The 20,548-nt window shown below is 42.9% G+C and overlaps 1 protein-coding gene across 1 annotated transcript in view; it reads right to left on the bottom strand.

The window, feature by feature from the left end:
* Nucleotides 1-1,495: 1,495 nt before the first annotated feature.
* LOC126266649 (uncharacterized) overlaps nt 1,496-20,548 on the bottom strand; it is a 410,325-nt gene continuing 391,272 nt past the window's right edge. The window contains exons 4-5 of the mRNA XM_049971041.1: nt 11,565-11,827; nt 1,496-5,000 (exon numbers count right to left, since the gene is read on the bottom strand). Coding sequence (XP_049826998.1) covers nt 4,511-5,000; nt 11,565-11,827 — 753 coding nt within the window. The 3' untranslated portion in view covers nt 1,496-4,510. The remainder of the gene's footprint in view (nt 5,001-11,564; nt 11,828-20,548) is intronic.

Below are 20,548 nucleotides of genomic sequence, written 5' to 3'. Positions count from 1 at the left end.
AGATGTGAAACTGAAAATCCCCATTGTAGGGTTGTTCAAATGATCTAGACACTGTTGAGTATTTGTAAAAACTGTTTGCATAGAGGTAAGCTATTATATGATATGTATGGAAACAGTAACACAAGAAGCTTTTTTTAACAGTGATAACCAGCAACGGAGCAGCTACACCAACAGAGAAGGCATTTTGCTTGATTAAGTTGTGCAAGAGCGAGTCCACAACTGCATTTCAGTGCAAAGCTATTTCTGCAAATATTTCATGTTCTGTGTAATGACTTGGAGCAGCTGAATCAAAAATGATTTCATTTTCAGGTATTTGGTGAGCACACTCCAAATAATGGGCTTTGGAATTCCTAGGTCACAATTGGCATGATACATTGAATTTTGTGGATTTCTGAGGAATATTTCCTTGATCCCTTCAATAAGTTCCTTATATGTCAATTGCTTGCTGTGTGCTTTTGTCTTTACAGACACTTCTTGTTTCCTGAATGTTATATTCCCACTCATAAGTGGATTCTTTCGTAGGTGGAGCCTTGTTAAATGAGCTCCAGATTTTCTGGTACAGTGCAGTGATGGACTAACTCTCGCACATCTCCATTATGCAAAATACCTTCACCATTGGTCTAGTAGCCATGCTGATGGAAGTCACCATAACTGATTTGTTGTTTCCCTACATTCAATCATATAATACCTTACCTTAGTACAAACATTTTTACTGTAACTTCAGTGTGTCTAGATGATTTTGAATAACCCTGTATTTAAAAACAAAGTAAAAGAATATCTCTTAGGTATCCCTTTGACAATTATCAGAATTCATGGTCTCAGGAATGTAAATTTTGTGTAAACGTAATATTTGTATTACACTGATTGTAACTTTGCCATTACATTGGCAGTTGACAGTGGCCCATGTAATGTTACAGAATTGCTTTGTTGAAAGTTTTAGATGAAAACAGCAACTGTGTAGTATCGTAGGAGAAGGGATGACTTCCTCTCCCCCCCCCCCCCCTCTCCCCTCCCCCCCACATGGTAGGTGTTTTTCTCCAAACATGGATACGTAAAGTAATCTTGAAGTAATTACCAAAACTATCAGTTTCAGTAGATTAGTGGTAGCCATATTTTTTTTGTATACTGTACTGGAGTGATTATTCCTGGCTGTTAATGTATAACTTGACTTGTTCCACGTCCCTGAAGTCTTTCCTTTATGATGGGATTTAGGGGCCATGATGACTTATAAATACTTCATCTTGGAGATTAGTAGTTGCCTGTTCCACATATTTCCACACATCTGTATCAATCCAAAACTTGACATTATCAGATCAGTGTCCATCTGTCAAAAATAGTTTGTACATATGATAATTCAATGTGCCTGTCTGCAACTTAACGTGTCATCTGTATGGTAAGTAGCAATACATCTTTTCCTTATATTTTTGGTATTCCAACCTGGAGTTTCCATTATTTGAAGTAATAACAAAGGTATAAGTGAACAAATGAAACACACTTTCTCTTACTTTAATTTATATGTATTTTTATGAAATTTGACTGTTTAATTACAAAAATCAACAATAAAGAATAACAATATTTGCAGATGATTAAATCTCAGTGCACTGAATAAAAACTACAAAGTATGACTCAACATCTTTTGTTGTCCTCATAACAACCGTGGAATTAAAGAAAATATGCTGTAGACATGGTTGAAATACTCTTGACTGTATTCCCATTAGCTATTTCATTCCACGTCTTATGGTAATGATCATCATATAAAATGCATATACATTGATTTTCATTTTTCAGTGTGGATAGGACTAACAGCAATATTTTCAGTTTTGTGGTAAATTGTGTCCAGTGTAAGCATGTGAGTTGCGGAGGTGTGGTGTGTGTATTTTAAAGCATGTGCTTTGAAATTGGGTGCAAAAAAATCATAATAAATAATTAAAAATTCACATATGAGCAAATACACAATGTGTGAAATATTTTTATGCTATGTGATGCATATTTATTTAACCTCTCAAGTCATCTTGGATGTCTCTTTATTTGAGGAAAGGAAACTATGACAAACACTGCCTGAATTTTATTGCTGCACCATGAAAAGAGAGAATTGCATTAACTCTTTCACCAAGAGCTTAAATTAAACAATTTTAGTGAAGTGCATGAATGAACGAGTGAATGAAAATCAGAACTATACTCACATTATCTTGAAATGAGATTGTAAGAGTCTATAATTTACAATGAATGATTATAGCAACTGCTACAAACTGAAATATTGTGCAGATAAACGATTCTGAAACAATGGGACACAGAAGACACTTAACTGATTATTTGTAATGCATAAATAACTCCTTTAATCTGATCGTGTGAATCTTGTTATACTCATTCTTTTGACTAGGTCATACCACTGAATTGCTGCACAAAATGTTTTTGCATTTCATTTCATTTTGTTTTGTAATGGTTCTGGATTGAAATGAAGAAAGATACTACCATTGTTTTGAGAGTTCTGTGGGCCAGTTGCTGTGAAGATTGATATTATGTGATTGGAGTTTGCAGCTATTAATGCATGCAAAGTAATTTACTTTGCTTAGTCAGAGAATAATAACCTTCTAATGCATTTATATATTGCTTGATATGAGGGAAAAGTTAAAAAAAAATGTTGAAGGAACTTTATTTAAATCTTATCAGGTCATTCTAGTTTCCCCTATTGCATTTTCTATAAAACCACTCCAGGAAAATGCTAACTGGATTAATTCAGTAAGCTAAATGTCATTTCTTCATTTACTCCAATCCTGCATGCCAGAGTCACTTAAAAAGTGAGCTGATAATCAATTTCAGTTACAGTGTCCTCGCTTTCCTCTCACAAAATAAATGTTGTGTTCATAGTATGATCCATTCTGGGGCTTTTGTTTCTACTGTGACTGTTGATGTTTTGTACAGTGCAGTTGCATCGCTTGTTTTTCGATTTACTTATGCCATGTGATGCCTAATGCACAGAATCTTTGGAGAACATCTAATGTATTCAGTTTGATACTCTTCTGAAACATTCTCATATGTACAAAAAGAAAACTATAGATGTGTATATTTCATAAGTTTTTGAGCCACCATCTAAATGGAGAGCATCTTACCCTACCTGACAAAAGTTCTGTCACTTTACTGAGAATAAGAAATACATGACTAATGTTGATGAATAAAATATAAATAGCATTTCATATCTTGAGCATTTTAATTCCACAAAAAATGAGTGAAAAAAATTGCTGGTGAATGAAGGTGATTTGTGGAACACTCTCACTGCTGTTTCCAGTGCTCATAAAATAACATACAGGACCACTCTAGTGCTTGGAGTATAGAAATGGTGAAATGATGCTAAAATTTCAGGCTGAGACTTGTCTCCTGCCCGTCACTTCAATAGCCTCAAATGCTCTTTGCATACTAATCTTTATACAGGATGTCTGACTCATAATGCCATAATTTCACTGTGATCTAGAGTCAAAAGTAATAAAGGTATGGATATGCAACTCTCACATAACTTGGAGGGTCTTAAAAGATTATTTTATGGTTGGTTTATTTAAAGTCTGCTCTTTAGGATAAATCAGGTTTGTGTGTTACTATAACAATATTCATGAGGAGAACAAACATGTTGTGGTGCGATATGCTTGATTTCATCCACGAGTTTGGTACAAAGGAAGTTTCATCACATGTACCACAAATCAACAACAGATAGAATGGATAAAAGCATGGCATAGACACTTGTGGCCACTGGAGCCATGTATAAACCATGCAAGGAAGACAATGGGTGTAGAGGTAGGTAATTGTTCCACAGTCACTTGCAAAGAATACACCAGCATTAGTGGACCTAGAAAGACTACTCAAATGGGCTTGCACATGCACTTCTGGTCTGAACAGAATAGTATCCCACAACACTGACCATTGAAAGAAGAAATTTCTGCAGGACAAAAAATAGGGATGGTGAATTTTATACTGCAGCCAACATGTCCCTGAAGTTTACTGTCTCAGACTACCTTCTTTTAGGATACATTAGGGTATGTGTTTATTGCAGTAAAGCTCTTGGCATTGAAGATGTCAATCAAGTTTCAAATAGTTGGCAACATTTGTACCATCACTTTAGGATTGTCAGCACAGACTGAGGGAAAAACTGAGTAGGGCTGCAGACAGGCTTTTCTATGTGCCGTTAAGGAAGCCCATATTGAAACTCTACAGTTGTTGGAAAACTTTTGATCTGTTTCAATTGTGTGAGAGGGTTATGTGCCTACATCTTTATTAATTTGAGTCTTCAGCGTAATGAATTTATGGCATTATGACTTGCACACTCTGTACAGTGTGTTTCAGGTACAACGGTTGTCAAACTCAAGTCTGGCAAGACAGAGCACCATTCATGCAAGTAAATTGTCCACTGTAACATTGCCTGCACCAAGAGGAAAATTTGTCCACCGGACATGTGACGGTGACTGCCCACTGTGTGCAGTGGACTCTGTGGCAGTTGTGACGGTGCCGTCAGAGAGGGTACTCAGCTGAGTGCGAGTAGAGGCTCATAGGTGTCCTTCTGGTAGCTGGGCGCTTCTGCCGGAGCCTTCTTGCGGCCCGGCTTACCCTCCTTGTCAGCGTGCCGCTGGACTGTGCCCTTGCCCTTGGCTGGCTTTAGGGGCTTCTTCTTGCTTTTCTGGGGTGCAGACACTGCAGAGGACGCTGATGTAGGTGTGGACGCTGGCTCACTGTCCAGCAGCGCCAGCTGCTCAATGATGTTCTTGGGCCGGCCTGCAGAAGCTGCTCCCGTCGCGTTCTTGTTGGCGTAGACGACAACGTACTGCGAGTAGGATGACTTGGTGGGGGTGTTGATGTCTGCAAAGTCGCGGAAGTTGGCGAAGAAGTCGTGGTGGTGTGGCTGGGGGCGTGGGTTGTAGTAGGAAGGCCGGCCATGACCGTTGCTGTAGTAGGAACTGCCCAGAAGGCCCACGTCCCCACTGCCACCACCACCGAACACTCCGCGGTCATCATCGCTGCAACAAAAAAGTCTAAATCACCCATTGCCACTGCAAGTCAGTGCCACGAGCTGAACACAGGACTGCATTGGGGTTGTGGTGAGACTGCTGTGTGCAAGGCACAAAGAAGGTACAAAAACTGACCAGAAAGAAAAAAAAAACTAGAAAGGACGGTTCAGGAATTAACTGGGAGTGGTGCATAAGTTCACCTAATCCTCATGCTCCTATCTTCAGCCTATGAGGAGACGCGTTTCCTCCAGCCTATCACTGTAGATGCACGCTGTTGTCAGGGTGTCATTTCTACTGTCATTTCACCCATGTAGCATACAAAGAAATGACTACTACTAAACAAATGTTTGGCTCTAACATGGTTTATGTAGCAACAGTGTATTTGGTTCACACACATTCCGCCTACACAGTTCACTCATTTTCAGCAGTAGAGTTCTTGCTGCTACTTTACTATGGTATTGTGGGACCTCGAACGTTGGCTGGCTATTTCTGAACAAAATACACTATTTGATAGAAGGATTTCGATGTTTCGCGTTTGTTACCTGTTGAGGATTGCAGCGTCACTTGGTTCAAATGGCTCTGAGCACTATGGGACTCAACTGCTGTGGTCATTAGTCCCCTAGAACTTAGAACTACTTAAACCTAACTAACCTAAGGACATCACACACATCCATGCCCGAGGCAGGATTCGAACCTGCGACCGTAGCAGTCGCACGGTTCCGGACTGCGCGCCTAGAACCGCGAGACCACCGCGGCCGGCGCAGCGTCACTGAAATAGGGTGCTTCAAAGTATTTCACAGAATAAGTAGTGGAAAAGAACACCAAGTTTTGAAACAACTGGAGACGCTGACAGAATATACGTTGCTCACAGCACACACATTTACGTAAGGGGGAAAAAAACCTAATCTTTACGGTAAACTTATTCTTTCAGGTGATAGTTAACTTTAATGCATGACGTTTTAGTCATGTTGCCATCACACAGAATCAGTGATTTTTTTGTTTTTCCCGGAGTAAAAGTAGCCTGTGTGTTAATTCAGGGCAAAGGCTACCTCCATTCCAAAGTTCATCCAAATCCTTGCTACCACTTCAGCGTGAAGAAGAAACAAACATACTAACTCGACGAAGAAAGAAAATAAGCAATTCCTATTTCGGTGCAGCGCAAATTTTTTTCGTGTATGCCTGTTAGCAGCAGATGCGCTCACATATCATAATCAGATTCAGCCTTACTAAAAGCCTACTACGCTGTACGTGTAATGCCACTAAGTGTCTGTGTTGTACTGCATTTAAATGAGATTGTCGTGTCTTCAAGGGTCTCTGAAACTGTAAGATATGCCTGATGCTCAGCGGCTAAAATGCAATGGGATTGTATAGAAGTATGGATTAAACAGTTTGAGGATTGTACAAGCATTATATTCATTACGTTGAAACGTAATATGGAAGACGTATTAAACAATAGAAGCATTTTCCAAATACGATACGGCTCGAAAGTCAGAGTAGATAGCTTTTTCTGAGAGTAATTATTGTTCCACATTTCGCATTATATTCTTCAAATTGATAAATACTTTTACTACACACATTTAAAAGTAGCCCATTCACGATATAATTTGTTTTAAGCTGTATCCCAAATCCATCCAGTTGTTTTAGCTTGAAGGTGTAAGAAACATGCTCACACACAAAATTTCACATTAATAATACATATGGGATATGTAAGGGCTTCTCAGCGGAACTTCTGCACCCTACTCGAAACAACAACGGCAACATATGGGCGCACACTGAGGGAGTATAATGAATAATGTAAGTTGGATGCCATGTCACACAACCATCTGCGAGTAATAAATTGACGCTTGTTTGTACGGTACGTCAGCACTGATGGTTACACATTAGCGGAACAATTTGTAGAAAAACCACACCTTCGGTGTTCCATCAGGTGCATAACATCATTTTTGGATGCATGGAAGTCTTTGTATGGGGAGTTCATGCTCTGTTTGGGCTCCACCACTCTCTTCGTTTCCTTATGATAGCATAAAGATACCACTCCTCGTCGCCAGTAATGATACAGGATAGGAATGATCAGTGTTGCTCATGAGCCAAGTGGTGACGAACAAGAAGAGATGCACATATGGTCACTCACTGATTTTTGTGATTTTGGCTTAGAGCATGTGATACTCGATTTTTGAATCTTCCTCATTGCATGCAAATGTGGCACGACGATGGGATGATTGCAGTTAATCACATTTGCCAGTTCTCGAGTACACTGATATGGATGATTGTCGATTAACGCTTTCAAATGATCTTTTCAAACCCCAAAGGTCTTCCTGAATGTGGAGAGTAATGTCAAAAATCACAGCCTTTAATATGAAAAAAAAAGTTTTTTTCTTGCTGCACTGCGTTCAATGGCATTATCCCCATGCAAGGCGCAAATGTTTCTGCCTGCCTCATGTGCTGTCAACCACCTTCTACACTCAAACTGGAAATGTTCCAATTTCTCCAACTAGCACTCTACTTTGTAGCTAGCACCCACAGCTCCACCCTCTAGCATCCAGGGCTCGTGCCTGGTCTGGCATTGTCATGCTGCTGGAGAGGGCGCGCCTTATGTGGACAAACTCTTCGAATCCGAAACTCGATTACTGCTCACTGTTTCTCACACACTGAGATAGTTATGTTACACAGTGCCATGTTATACGTTACAATTCGGAGTCATTTAGCGGCAGAGGGCTGCAAATATGTACACAAGAAGAATTAACACCTAGAATTTTAAAAGCGTTTCTTTTATTTACAAAGTCCATGATGTTCTTCGAAGCAATAGTGAAGAACTGGGGCCCGGTGACATGCCACATTGTCGTCCATAAAAATTCCGTCGTTGTTTGGGAACATAACGTCCTTGAATGACTGCAAATGACATCCAGAGGACCCAGTCCCTCCCATGAAAAGACAGCCCACACCATTATGGAGCCACCACCAGCTTGCACAGTGGCTTGTTGATAACTTGGGTCCATCGCTTTGTGTGGTCTGCGCCACACACGAAACCTACCATCAGCTCTTATCAGCCGAAATCTGGACTCATCTGACCAGGCCACAGTTTTCGAGTCGTCTAGGGTCCAAACGATACGGTCACAAGCTCAGGAGAGACACTGCAAGTGATGTCGTGCTGTTAGCAAAGGCACTCGCAACAGTTGTCTGCTGCCATAGCCCATTAACGTCAAATAACGCCGCACTGTCCTAACAGATACATTCATCGTACGTCCCACATTGATTTCTGCAGTTATTTCAAGCAGTGTTGCTTGTCTGTTAGCACTGACAACTCTTCTCACACGCCACTGCTCTCGGTTGCCAAGTGAAGGCCACCAACTACTGCATTGTCCATGGTGAGAGGAAATGCCTGAAATTTTGTATTCTTGTCATACTCTTGTCACTGTGGATCTCAAAATATTGAATTCCCTAATGATATCCGAAATGGAATGTCCCCTGTGTTTAGCCCCAACTACCATTCTGCGTTCAAAGTCTTTTCCCCTCAATGGCCTTAATCACGTCGGAAAACTTTCCACATGAATCATCTGATTACAGTTGACAGCTCCGCCAGTGCACTGCCGTTTCATACACTACTGGACATTAAAATTGCTACACCACGAAGACGACGTGCTATCGACGTGAAATTTAACCGACAGGAAGAAGATGCTGTGATATGCAAATGATTAGCTTTTCAGAGCATTCACACAAGCTTGGCGCCGGTGGCGACACTCACAATGTGCTGACATGAGGAAAGTTTCCAACCGATTTCTCATACACAAACAGCAGTTAACCGGCGTTGCCTGGTTAAATGTTGTGAAGCCTCATGTAAGGAGGAGAAATGCGTACCACCACGTTTCAGATTTTGATAAAGGTTGTATTGTTGCCTATCGCGATTGCGGTTTATCGTATCGCGACATTGCTGCTCGCGTTGGTCGAGATCCAACGACTGCTAGCAGAATATGGAATCGGTGGGTTCAGGAGGGTAATACGGAACACCGTGCCACGTATCACTAGCAGTCGAGATGACTGGCATCTTATCCACATGGCTGTAACGGATAGTGCAGCCACGTCTCGATCCCTGAGTAAACAGATGGCGACGTTTGCAAGACAACAACCATCTGCACGAACAGTTCGACGACATTTACAGCAGCATGGACTATCAGCTCGGATACCATGGCTGCAGTTACCCGCGACACTGCATCACAGACAGGAGCGCCTGCTGGGTGCACGAATGCCAAAACGTCTTTTTTTCGGATGCATCCAGGTTCTGTTTACAGCATCATGATGGTCGCATCCGCGGTGAACGCACATTGGAAGCGTGTATTCGTCATCGCCATGCTGGCATATCCCCCTGGCGTGATGGTATGGGGTGCCACTGGTTACACGTCTCGGTCACCTCTTGATCGCATTGACAGCACTTTGATCAGTGGACGTTACATTTCAGATGTGTTACGACCCGTGGCTCTACCCTTCATTCGATCCCTGCGAAACCCTATATTTCAGCAGGATAATGTTCGACCGCATGTTGCAGGTCCTGTACGGACCTTTCTGGATACAGAAAATGTTCGACTGCCGCCCTGGCCAGCACATTCTCCAGATCTCTCACCAATTGAAAACGTCTGGTCAATGGTGGCCGAGCAACTGGCTCGTCACAATACGCCAGTCACTCTCTTGATGAACAGAGGTATCGTGTTGAAGCTGCGTGGGCAGCTGTATCTGTACTAGCCATCCAAGCTCTGTTTGACTCAATGCCCAGGCATATCAAGGTCGTTATTACGGCCAGAGGTGGTTGTTCTGGGTACTGATTTCTCAGGATCTACGCACGCAAATTGCGTGAAAATGTAGTCACATGTCAATTGTAGTATAATATATTTGTCCAATGAATACCCGTTTATCATCTGCATTTCTTCTTGGTGCAGCAATTTTAATGGCCAGTAGTGTATCTACCGCCATCTCATGTGGTTATGGTATCGAGTGACTTTTATCGCCTTAGTGTATATCGCAGCCTCCCAATCTCACCCCTAAATGATCAATATTATTGCGCATCAGGCAATATTATCCAATATTGTTCATCGCCTAGGAGGTGCTTAAGGGCTTCCACACACGAGAGACTGATAAGGTCAGTATATACAGGGTGGCGCACGAAATGTGTTACCGTTTTGTTTTTGAAAGTAAACTTTATTGTCAAGATAATCTGAAAGGAACATATACTACAATGAAGAGCCGTCCATGGAGATTTGTTCTAACTCAGCACATGCTCAATATGTCCACCATTTCGTTTCCTAACTTCCTTCAAACGAACCCTGAAGTTAGTGATTACACTACGGCATATGTCTTCCGTAATTTGACTGCAAGCTTGACGTATGAGTCTTCTGAGCTCCATTAAATCGCGTGGACCTTTCGGGAATTTATTTTCCATTAGGTACCCCCAAAGAAAAAAGTCACATGGATTGAGGTCTGGACTATTGGGGGGGCCAATTTTGTCCGTCATTGAAGCGACCTGGAAACCTGAATGAAATGATCCGCATGGGGAAATGCTCGTGTAAAAACTCCAACACCGTGTGTGTAGTATGTGGTCCTGCTCCATCTTGCATGAACCACTGCTTGCTGGAGGGCAAGGCAGTAGCAAGAAGCTGTGGAATGAAGCTATTGCGAAGCATTCTCAAATAACGCTCGCTGTTCACAGTTTCTTCAAAGAAAAAGAGTCCAATAAGTCCATGACTGGAAACTGCTGCCCACACTGTAATCCTCGGAGCATAATGTTGTCGTTCGTGAAGCACTTGTGGGTTTCCAGTGGTCCAAAAGCGTATATTTTGTTTGTTAACCACACCGTCTAAATGAAAATGCGCATCGTCTGAAAACCAAATGTTGTTGAGAGTTTCTTCCCTATCTTCCGCCCGCTGAGCAAACAGTAGTCTCTGCTGCTTGTGTTCTTCAGTGAGCTTCTGTGCACAGGTCATCTTGTATGGGTACATACGGAGGTCACTTTTAAGAGTGCGTTGAACGGAGCGTCTGGATATTCCCAGTTGCACTGCTGCCTTTCTACACGATTTCCCGGGACTTCTCGGTACAGCAACTCGTACCGCTTCAATAATCTCCGGCGAAGGAACAGGCTTAGGCCGAGGTCGCTTCGCTTCCAATATTGTTCCTTCCTGTACATATTTATCGTACAACCTGTGGATGGTCTTCTTGCAAGGGACCCATTGTGTGTTAAACAGTTGTCGAAAACGCCTCTGAGTCACAACAAGGCATTTCGTTTTATGAAAAGTAACACAATTGCCGATGTTGCTGTGTCGTCAGTCTTCCATTGTCAGCCATTGCTGCTTATTAGTCTCCTAGCGGCAGTATCGCGAATTACACGTCATTTCGTAACTCATTTGTTTTTCCAAGCTCTGCTGGTACTGCTGTAGAGATCCCAGCGAGATATCTAATGTGCATCGTAAATTGTGAAAGAAACAATTGGTAACACATTTCTTGCGCCACCCTGTAATAACCTTGTAGTGACGGTTTGGCAACACTGTTCAGTGTGTGAAAGACACATAGTAGGCGAGCTGGGGTACTGACTTGTAGAAGGTGCCGCCGCGGATGACGCCGAAGTTTCCGGAGCCGAGCAGGTTGGAGGCGGGCGCCGCGCCCGCTGCCGCCGCCGTGGGCCCGGGACCGGGGCCAGAGGCGGGCCCGGTGGGCGTGGCGCGCAGGTAACCCGCGCCGAACGCGGTCGGCGGCTGCTGCTGCTGGTGGTGGGCGTGCGCGTGCGGGTGGTAGCCCAGGAAGCTGTTGTGCTGCGGCCGCAGCAGCGACGACGGCCGCTGGCTGTGCGCCGGCTCCTGCGGAAATTAGGTTAGGCCGGGTAAAGCTATCACATCCCAATGAAACCGTTTTCAAACTTCCTCTACTGCGCATGCGCAGCTTCGCGTTCGTTTGTTTCGACCGTCAGGAGCGTTTGGGTTTACTCGAATGCATACTTCAAGTGTTTCGTTGTTTCACCACCTGTAGCGCTAGTTGATTTCTTTGCTCTCTTCGCGTTGCGGGTAGCATTCATCTCACGCTAGGTGAAGAGAGCCCTACGTCATAGTGGCGTAAGCACGCGTCATCATGAGTTTCACGAGCTGTCCTATCGACTATTGTGTGCACTTTGTACATACACTCCTGGAAATGGAAAAAAGAACACATTGACACCGGAGTGTCAGACCCACCATACTTGCTCCGGACACTGCGAGAGGTCTGTACAAGCAATGATAACACGCACGGCACAGCGGACACACCAGGAACCGCGGTGTTGGCCGTCGAATAGCGCTAGCTGCGCAGCATTTGTGCTTCGCCGCCGTCAGTGTCAGCCAGTTTGCCGTGGCATACGGAGCTCCATCGCAGTCTTTAACACTGGTAGCATGCCGCGACAGCGTGGACGTGAACCGTATGTGCAGTTGACGGACTTTGAGCGAGGGCGTATAGTGGGCATGCGGGAGGCCGGATGGACGTACTGCCGAATTGCTCAACACGTGGGGCGTGAGGTCTCCACAGTACATCGATGTTGTCGCCAGTGGTCGGCGGGAGGTGCACGTGCCCGTCGACCTGGGACCGGACCGCGGCGACGCACGGTAGCACGCCAAGACCGTAGGATCCTACGCAGTGCCGTAGGGAACCGCACCGCCACTTCCCAGCAAATTAGGGACACTGTTGCTCCTGGGGTATCGGCGAGGACCATTCGCAACCGTCTCCATGAAGCTGGGCTACGGTCCCGCACACCGTTAGGCCTTCTTCCGCTCACGCCCCAACATCGTGCAGCCCGCCTCCAGTGGTGTCACGACAGGCGTGAATGGAGGGACGAATGGAGACGTGTCGTCTTCAGCGATGAGAGTCGCTTCTGCCTTGGTGCCAATGATGGTCGATATGCGTGTTTGGCGCCGTGCAGGTGAGCGCCACAATCAGGACTGCATACGACCGAGGCACACAGGGCCAACACCCGGCATTATGGTGTGGGGAGCGATCTCCTACACTGGCCGTATACCTCTGGTGATCGTCGAGGGGACACGGTACATCCAAACCGTCATCGAACCCATCGTTCTACCATTCCTAGACCGGCAAGGTAACTTGCTGTTCTTACAGGACAATGCACGTCCGCATGTATCCCGTGCCACTCAACGTGCTCTAGAAGGTGTAAGTCAACTACCCTGGCCAGCAAGATCTCCGGATCTGTCCCCCATTGAGAATGTTTGGGACTGGATGAAGCGTCGTCTCACGCGGTCTGCACGTCCAGCACGAACGCTGGTCCAACTGAGGCGCCAGGTGGAAATGGCATGGCAAGCCGTTCCACAGGACTACATCCAGCATCTCTACGATCGTCTTCATGGGAGAATAGCAGCCTGCATTGCTGCGAAAGGTGGATATACACTGTACTAGTGCCGACATTGTGGATGCTCTGTTGCCTGTGTCTATGTGCCTGTGGTTCTGTCAGTGTGATCATGTGATATATCTGATCCCAGGAATGTGTCAATAAAGTTTCCCCTTCCTGGGACAATGAATTCACGGTGTTCTTATTTCAATTTCCAGGAGTGTATATACTGTTGTGTGCGTCTTGAATCTGCATTGTTATTTGTTTATGTGCTTTCATTGCCCTATTGTCCGGTGTTGCTAGCATGTACGTCGTTCTGAACATGGGCTCTAACGGGGATGAGATAACTTTCGAGCAGATCCATGTAGATAGTCTGAAATATTTCACTATCTTTCTTAGTTGATTTGCAATACGGAGGCAAAATTAAATGGAACTAAATGGTTTAATGTTTCTAGCAACATTCGGAATTATCTTCAGAACCACTTCAATTTCTCAGTTTAACGTTTCTGCCCACATGAATTATGTACAATTCATTGGATTTTATAAAAATACGAAACACTTTAATTTATTCCTATTTCACCTTTTTAACCACATGATTTATTCAATATTAATCGGATTGAAAACATGACTAGACACTTTTTTAACTTTCGTTATGCTTATGATTCCTTCATTCAGATATTCGTTACGGTCACGAAACACACAATGACATCCACATTCTTTGGATTGCAGCTTAATAATTAATTACGTCACTTTTCTGTCCACACGATTTATGCACGATTCCTCGGGTTTAAAAAGAATGACAAGCTTTTTTGATTTCTTAATGGCTCCTTCGCTCAGACATTAATTATGTTCATGAAATACACAATAACATCGCAAATTATTGGGATTACATTTAACAATTCTTTCAGCTGGGATGAGCATATCACACAACTCCTGCCACTTCGTTTGTACACATGTATTTACATTTAGCTTTGAAATTATCGGTACAACTGCAAAGACCGATATACGTACTCATTTAGTCGATTTAGGATATTTACGTCACGATGACGTAGCGTTACGTCATTATGACGTAGGGTTCTCCTCACCTAGCGTGAGATGAATGCTACCCTCGCGTTGCTCAGATATTTCTTGTCTAAATAATGAAACTGTGCATCTGGTACATTTTTTTTCGGCGATTTGCGCGTCGATGGGAATGAAATGATGATGATTAGGACAACACAACACCCAGTCCCTGAGCGGATAAAATCTCCGACCCAGTCGGGAATCGAACCTGGGCCCTTAGGATTGACAGTCTGTCGCGCTGACCACTTTTTTTAATTTTTAGTCTCATTTTGTTCGTTTACGTTCGTTGTATCTGCTCGGGGCGGACGTCGAAAGACACTCGTTTCAGTTCTCCTCACCTAGCGTGAGATGAAAGCTACCCTCGCGTTACTCAGATATTTCTTGTCTAAATAATGAAACAGTGCATCTGGTACATTTTTTTTTCATGCTTAGCTTTACGCGTTTCGAGAATTTATTCTCATTATCAGTTTTCTTTTATTACAGAGGGCAGCTAGCCCTCTGACCGAACACGCTGAGCTACCGTGCCGGCAAGACCACTCAGCTACCGGGGGCGGATTACATTATACAGAAAAACACAGATACAATGTGAAATTTCATAAACAGTATGAGTGATGGTTTGCATATGTGTGGTTTTCTGCGTAATGGAGGAGGTTTGGTATCTTATAACCCCCAAAAAGACGACTACAGTACAAGACAGTCAGCACAACTCACAAAACACTAATAAAATATTTGATAATGACAATGAGAACTTCTCGAAACGCGTAGTGCTTAGCATGAAAAAATACGTAAATGGTGCAGTGCTCCAGTACTTAAAGAATGAATGACAGTCGCTGGCCTTCCAAAAACATCGATTATGATGAATGAAATTGAATTAAACGTCTCTGCTTCCCACTTGGCGATCGGCACTTCTTGGAGAAGCAAGACAGTGATACTCTACTTTCCTAATCAACATGCTGTTTTACATATTTTAATTATATGCATAAACTAAAAAATTTGATAACTTGTGTCATTGATTTTGTCAACTCAAATTTTTTTTGCTGACTGACAATACATTACAGATAATTAGTACCAATAAACTACATCTAGTAAATGCCCAAGCATTACAAATGCTGGAAATTATCTACGTTGCAGAAAAATTATCGTTTGTTAAGTTGATAGGGAGTGGCTGCAATGTGTCTGCTGGTTATGAATCTGGTCTGCTGCTTAATTTCACTAATATATTTGTAACAGCATTGTTGTTGCTCTTGTGGTCTTCAGTCCAGAGACAGGTTGCATCCAGCTCTCCATGCTACTCTATCCTATGCAAGGTGCTTCATCTCTGAGTAACTACTGCACCCTTCTGAATCTGCCTACTGCATTCATCTCTTGATCTCCTCCTAAGATTTTTACCCTCCACGCTTCCCTCCAGTACTAAATTGGTGATCCCTTCATGAATCAGAACGAGTCCTACCACCGGTCCCTTATTCTAGGCAAGTTGCGGCACAAATTTCTCTTATCCCCAATTCTATTCAGTACCTTCTCATTACTCACGTGATCTACCCATCTGATCTTTAGTATTCTTCTGTAGCATCACATTTCGAAAGCTTCTATTCTCTCCTTGTCTAAACTATTGTCCGCGTTTCACTTCCATACATGGCCACACTACATACAAATACTTTCAGAAAGGATTTCCTGACACTTAAATCTATACTCGATGTTAACAAATTTATCTTCTTCAGAAACGCTTTCCTTGCCATTGCCAGTCTACATTTTATATCCTTCCTACTTCGACAGTGAGCAGTTATTTTGCTTCCCAAACAGCAAAACTCATCTGCTACTTTAAGTGTCTCATTTCCTACTCTAATTCCCTCAGCATCACCTGATTTAATTCACATTCCATTACCCTCATTTTGCTCTTCTTGATGTTCATCTTATATCCTCTTTTCAATGCACTGTCGATTCCATTCAACTGGTCTTCCAAGTCCTTTGATGTCCCTGACAGAATTTCAGTGTCATTGGCAAACCTCAAAATTTTTATTTCTGCTCCATGGGTTTTAATTCCTACTCGCAATTTTTTCTTTTGTTTCGTTTAGTGCTTGCTCAATATACAGACTGAATAACATCGGGGATAGGGTACAACCGTTCTCACTCCCTTCTAACCACTGCTTCCCTTTCATGCCCCTCGACTCTTATAACTGCCATCTGGTTTCTAAAAACGTGTGTGAAATCTTATGGGACTTACTGCTAAGGTCATCAGTCCCTAAGCTTACACACTACTTAACCTTAATTATCCTAAGGACAAACACACACACCCATGCCCGAGGGAGGACTCGAACCTCCGCCGGGACCAGCAGCACAGTCCATGACTGCAGTGCCCTAGACCGCTCGGCTAATCCCGCGCGGCCATCTGGTTTCTGTACAAATTGTAAATAGCCTTTCACTCCCCGTATTTTACCCCTGCCACCTTCATCATGTGAAAGAGAGTATTCCAGTCAACATCGTCTAAAGCTTTCTCTGTGTCTACAAATGCCACAAACGTAGATTTGCTTTTCCTTAGGGTCAGCATTGCCTCGCGTGTTTAACATTTCTACGGAATCCAAACTGATCTTCCCCGAGGTCAACTTCTACCAGTTTTTCCACTCTTCTGTACAGAATTCGTGTGAGTATTTTGCAGCCGTGACTTATTAAACTGATAGTTCGGTAATGTTCACACCTGCCGACACCTGCTTTCTTTGTAATCGGAATTATTATATTCTGCTTGAAGTATGAGGGTATTTCAACGGTTTCATACGTCTTGCTCACCTGATGCTAGGGTTTTGACATGGCTGGCTTTCCCCAGGTTACCAGTAGTTCCAATGGTATTTTGTCTACTCCCGGGTCTTGTTTCGACTTATGTCTTTCAATGCTCCGTCAAATACTTCATGCAGTATCATATCTCCCACTTCATCTTCATCTATGTCCTCTTCAGTTTCCATAACATTGCCCTCAAGTACATCGCTCTTGTACAGATCCTCTATATACTCCTTGCACCTTTCCGCTTTTCCTTTTTTGCTTAGGAATGGTTTTCCATCTGAGATCATGATATTCATACAGGTGGTTCTCTTTTCTCCAAGGTCTCTTTCATTTCCATGTAGGCAGTATCTATTTTACCCCTAGTGATATAGGCCTCTACATACTTGCATTTGTTCTTTAGCCATACCTGCTTAGCCATGTTGCACTTCCTGTTGATTTCATAGATTGAGAAGTTTGTACTCTTTTTGGGCTTCTTCATTTACTGCATTTCTCTGTTTTCACCTTTCATCAATTAAATTCAATATTTCTTCTGTTACCCAAGTATTTATTCTAGCCCTCAACTTTTTACCTCCTTGATCCTCTGCTGCCTTCAATATTTCATCTCTCAAAGTTACCCATTCTACTTCTACTGTATTTGTTTCCACTGTTCTCTCTGAAACTCTCCACAACCTCTGGTTCTTCCAGTTTATCTAGGTCCCATCTTCTTAAATTACCAGCCTGTTGCAGTTTCTTCAATTTTAATCTACAGTTCATAACCAATAAATTGTGGTCAGAGTCCACATCTGCCCCTGGAAATGTCTTAGAATCTTCAAGAAAAGTAAGAGTATTATAGTACTAAAACCAAGCGAAGATCCATCCAAAGTTGAAAACTATATTCCCATTGCACTTCTTAGTGTCACGTTCAAGCTGTTGTAGAGGCTCATTCACAACAGAATCTGCTAAGTCATCAACAAACACCTCCCAATAATAAGATGGATGTAGACCAGGAAGATGATGATAGGAACAGGTGCCAGCAATTGCAGCTCATATTGAAAACGGCTTTGAGAAAAAGAGGACAAACTTGGGGTACTTTTTTGATCTAACTGCAGTCTATGATACTGTCTGACGCGACAAACTCCTTCTCAAATTCACCAGTGTTATCCCATGTCGGAATGTAATCACTCTAATCGGTAACATGCTGAGTAACAGGTATTTCCAAATGTTCTCAGAGAATTCTAAAAGCATAGTTCACAAAATAAATGATGATGTCCCTCAAGGTTCTTGTTTGGCCCAACTCCTTTTTGATTTGTATTCATACGACTTTCCTGATCCACCTGCCTAGGCAGAGCTCGAACTAAAATATTTGACACACAGCATCAGTCAAGCAAGGTTCCTCATCACAGGATGTATGCGTCTCACAAAGACGCACTGGCTACCAGTACTTAGTAGTGTTCCACGACAATCCTTGTGAAGGTCACAGTGATTTCTGAAATGTGTGGACAAGAATAAAAAATAACTCGGAACAATCAATTCATTCGGAAATTTCTTTATCTGAACTCCTTCATGGAACACAGTAGGGTCTAATCATCCTACAGGACAGCAACATCAACACGCACGAAGCCTTGAACAGTCAATGGGATGACCAATCTTCCAGAAGACGTCATCAACGAATCTAAACTCTCCGGGAGCGACCAGCAGGTTTCCATCCTTCCCGACGACGCTGGTGTATCAGACTGACCGGCACAGATGGGGACCATTGCTGCCCCAGTGGGTATGGAAGTCCTCCCCCGAATGTGACTGCGGTGAAGAGCAGCAAAAAGTACATCACACAATATTTGAATGTTCCCGCAGACCATTCAGAGGAACAGTGGCAGACCTTCACAGTTTGTGTGGAGAAGCTTTTGACTGGATTTACAATCTGGACTTAGGTCTATGAAGCCATTACGAACGTGAGATTTTGTTTATCTGTAAAGACATGTATATATTTGCTGTAAATATTTGGCTATATTTCTATGCCATCACACGAAAAATAATACATAATCACAGTTAATAGTGAAAACCGACATGTGGGAAAGTATTCGATAACAGAAGCAAAAATATTCCAGTAAACGTAGGCTCCAAACTCAGCGAAATAGTTGCGACAGTGTAGTTATGAGACGACACTGATTTTATCGCGAAGTGTTGTTCTCATTAGTGTAAACGTGTTCAGAATGTAGACTCTTCGATCAAATTCCGAACTAATTCGATTCAGTTTTCACTCAACCCCTACCCTAACAAGAAATACAACTGATTTACCATGTTATGTGTTACAGTTTACTGCACACTCCCACTTTTCAACGGAAGTGTTCCTCGTGTAGTCCTCAAATTTGGATGCACTACAGCACTCTTCTTTGCAGTGAGTTACAAATTTTATCAAATACCCGCAGACCATCTGGTAAATCTTAACAAGGTTGTACAATTCGCTGCTCCAGTTTCTCAACTGTATCAATGGGAGTGCTTACACCTCATTTTGAGATGACCACAGACAGAAAAATTCAGAGGACTGAGGTTACGTGAATCTGGAAGTACAGCCTGCACTCCGTCTGTCCACCTTGGGCCATTTTGGCGCGTTAGCTGTTTTACACCAGCAGTAAAATGTGCCAGTGCCCCGTCATGTGTGTACCACATTTCCCAACGTTGCGCAAGGTAAGGTAGTTTGTGGGTGAAATTTGAACCTCATTAGATGGAGTTTTGATCGAATACAATGATACTGTGACAACACTTCGTCTTGAAGTGAGAGATGGCTCGTAACAATACATACATAAACGGCACGTATGTGGAGCCACGTTTACAGGAACGTTTTAGCTTCTACTATCGTATACTTTGCAAAGCAACAAGATTTTGCCACTACATTTAATATCATTGTACACTGATTTTTATATTAGATTATATTTATGATGTGTGATCGGATTACTAATCATTTCATTGGCAGTTAATGGCTAATACCACATACTAACCATTTCTGTGGTACTGCAAGTCTGGGAGTGAACTAGGGGTTAGCGGGACGTAGCTCTCTGGTGAGTCGAGAAATAAAAATTTCAGAATAGCATAAACTGGAGAAAGAGCCTCAAGGATGGAAGAACACGAAAGGATATCCTTTTATTGCGAAGGAACGCGAGGGGTCACAATCGAGGACGCGACCTCCAAACAATCTTCGCATCGGAAGTACTGTAGCATGGTTCCTGACAAAAGCAGAGGTTCCCTTTTTTTGTGGAGCGATAAGGATGAAGGAGGGAAAAGGAACCTTCCAGAGTATCTTCTGAAAGTAGTATGAGCTTCAGCTGATTAGTTAACAGATTCAATGTCCATGTTGTGGGAGGTAATGTTTTTTGTAACAGCCATTGGGATTCGTTACCTGAGCACA

The sequence above is a fragment of the Schistocerca gregaria genome, chromosome 4 (genome assembly GCF_023897955.1).
Source record: "Schistocerca gregaria isolate iqSchGreg1 chromosome 4, iqSchGreg1.2, whole genome shotgun sequence".
Classification (NCBI taxonomy): domain Eukaryota; kingdom Metazoa; phylum Arthropoda; class Insecta; order Orthoptera; family Acrididae; genus Schistocerca; species Schistocerca gregaria.
This window is presented reverse-complemented; position numbering and strand designations above follow the sequence as displayed.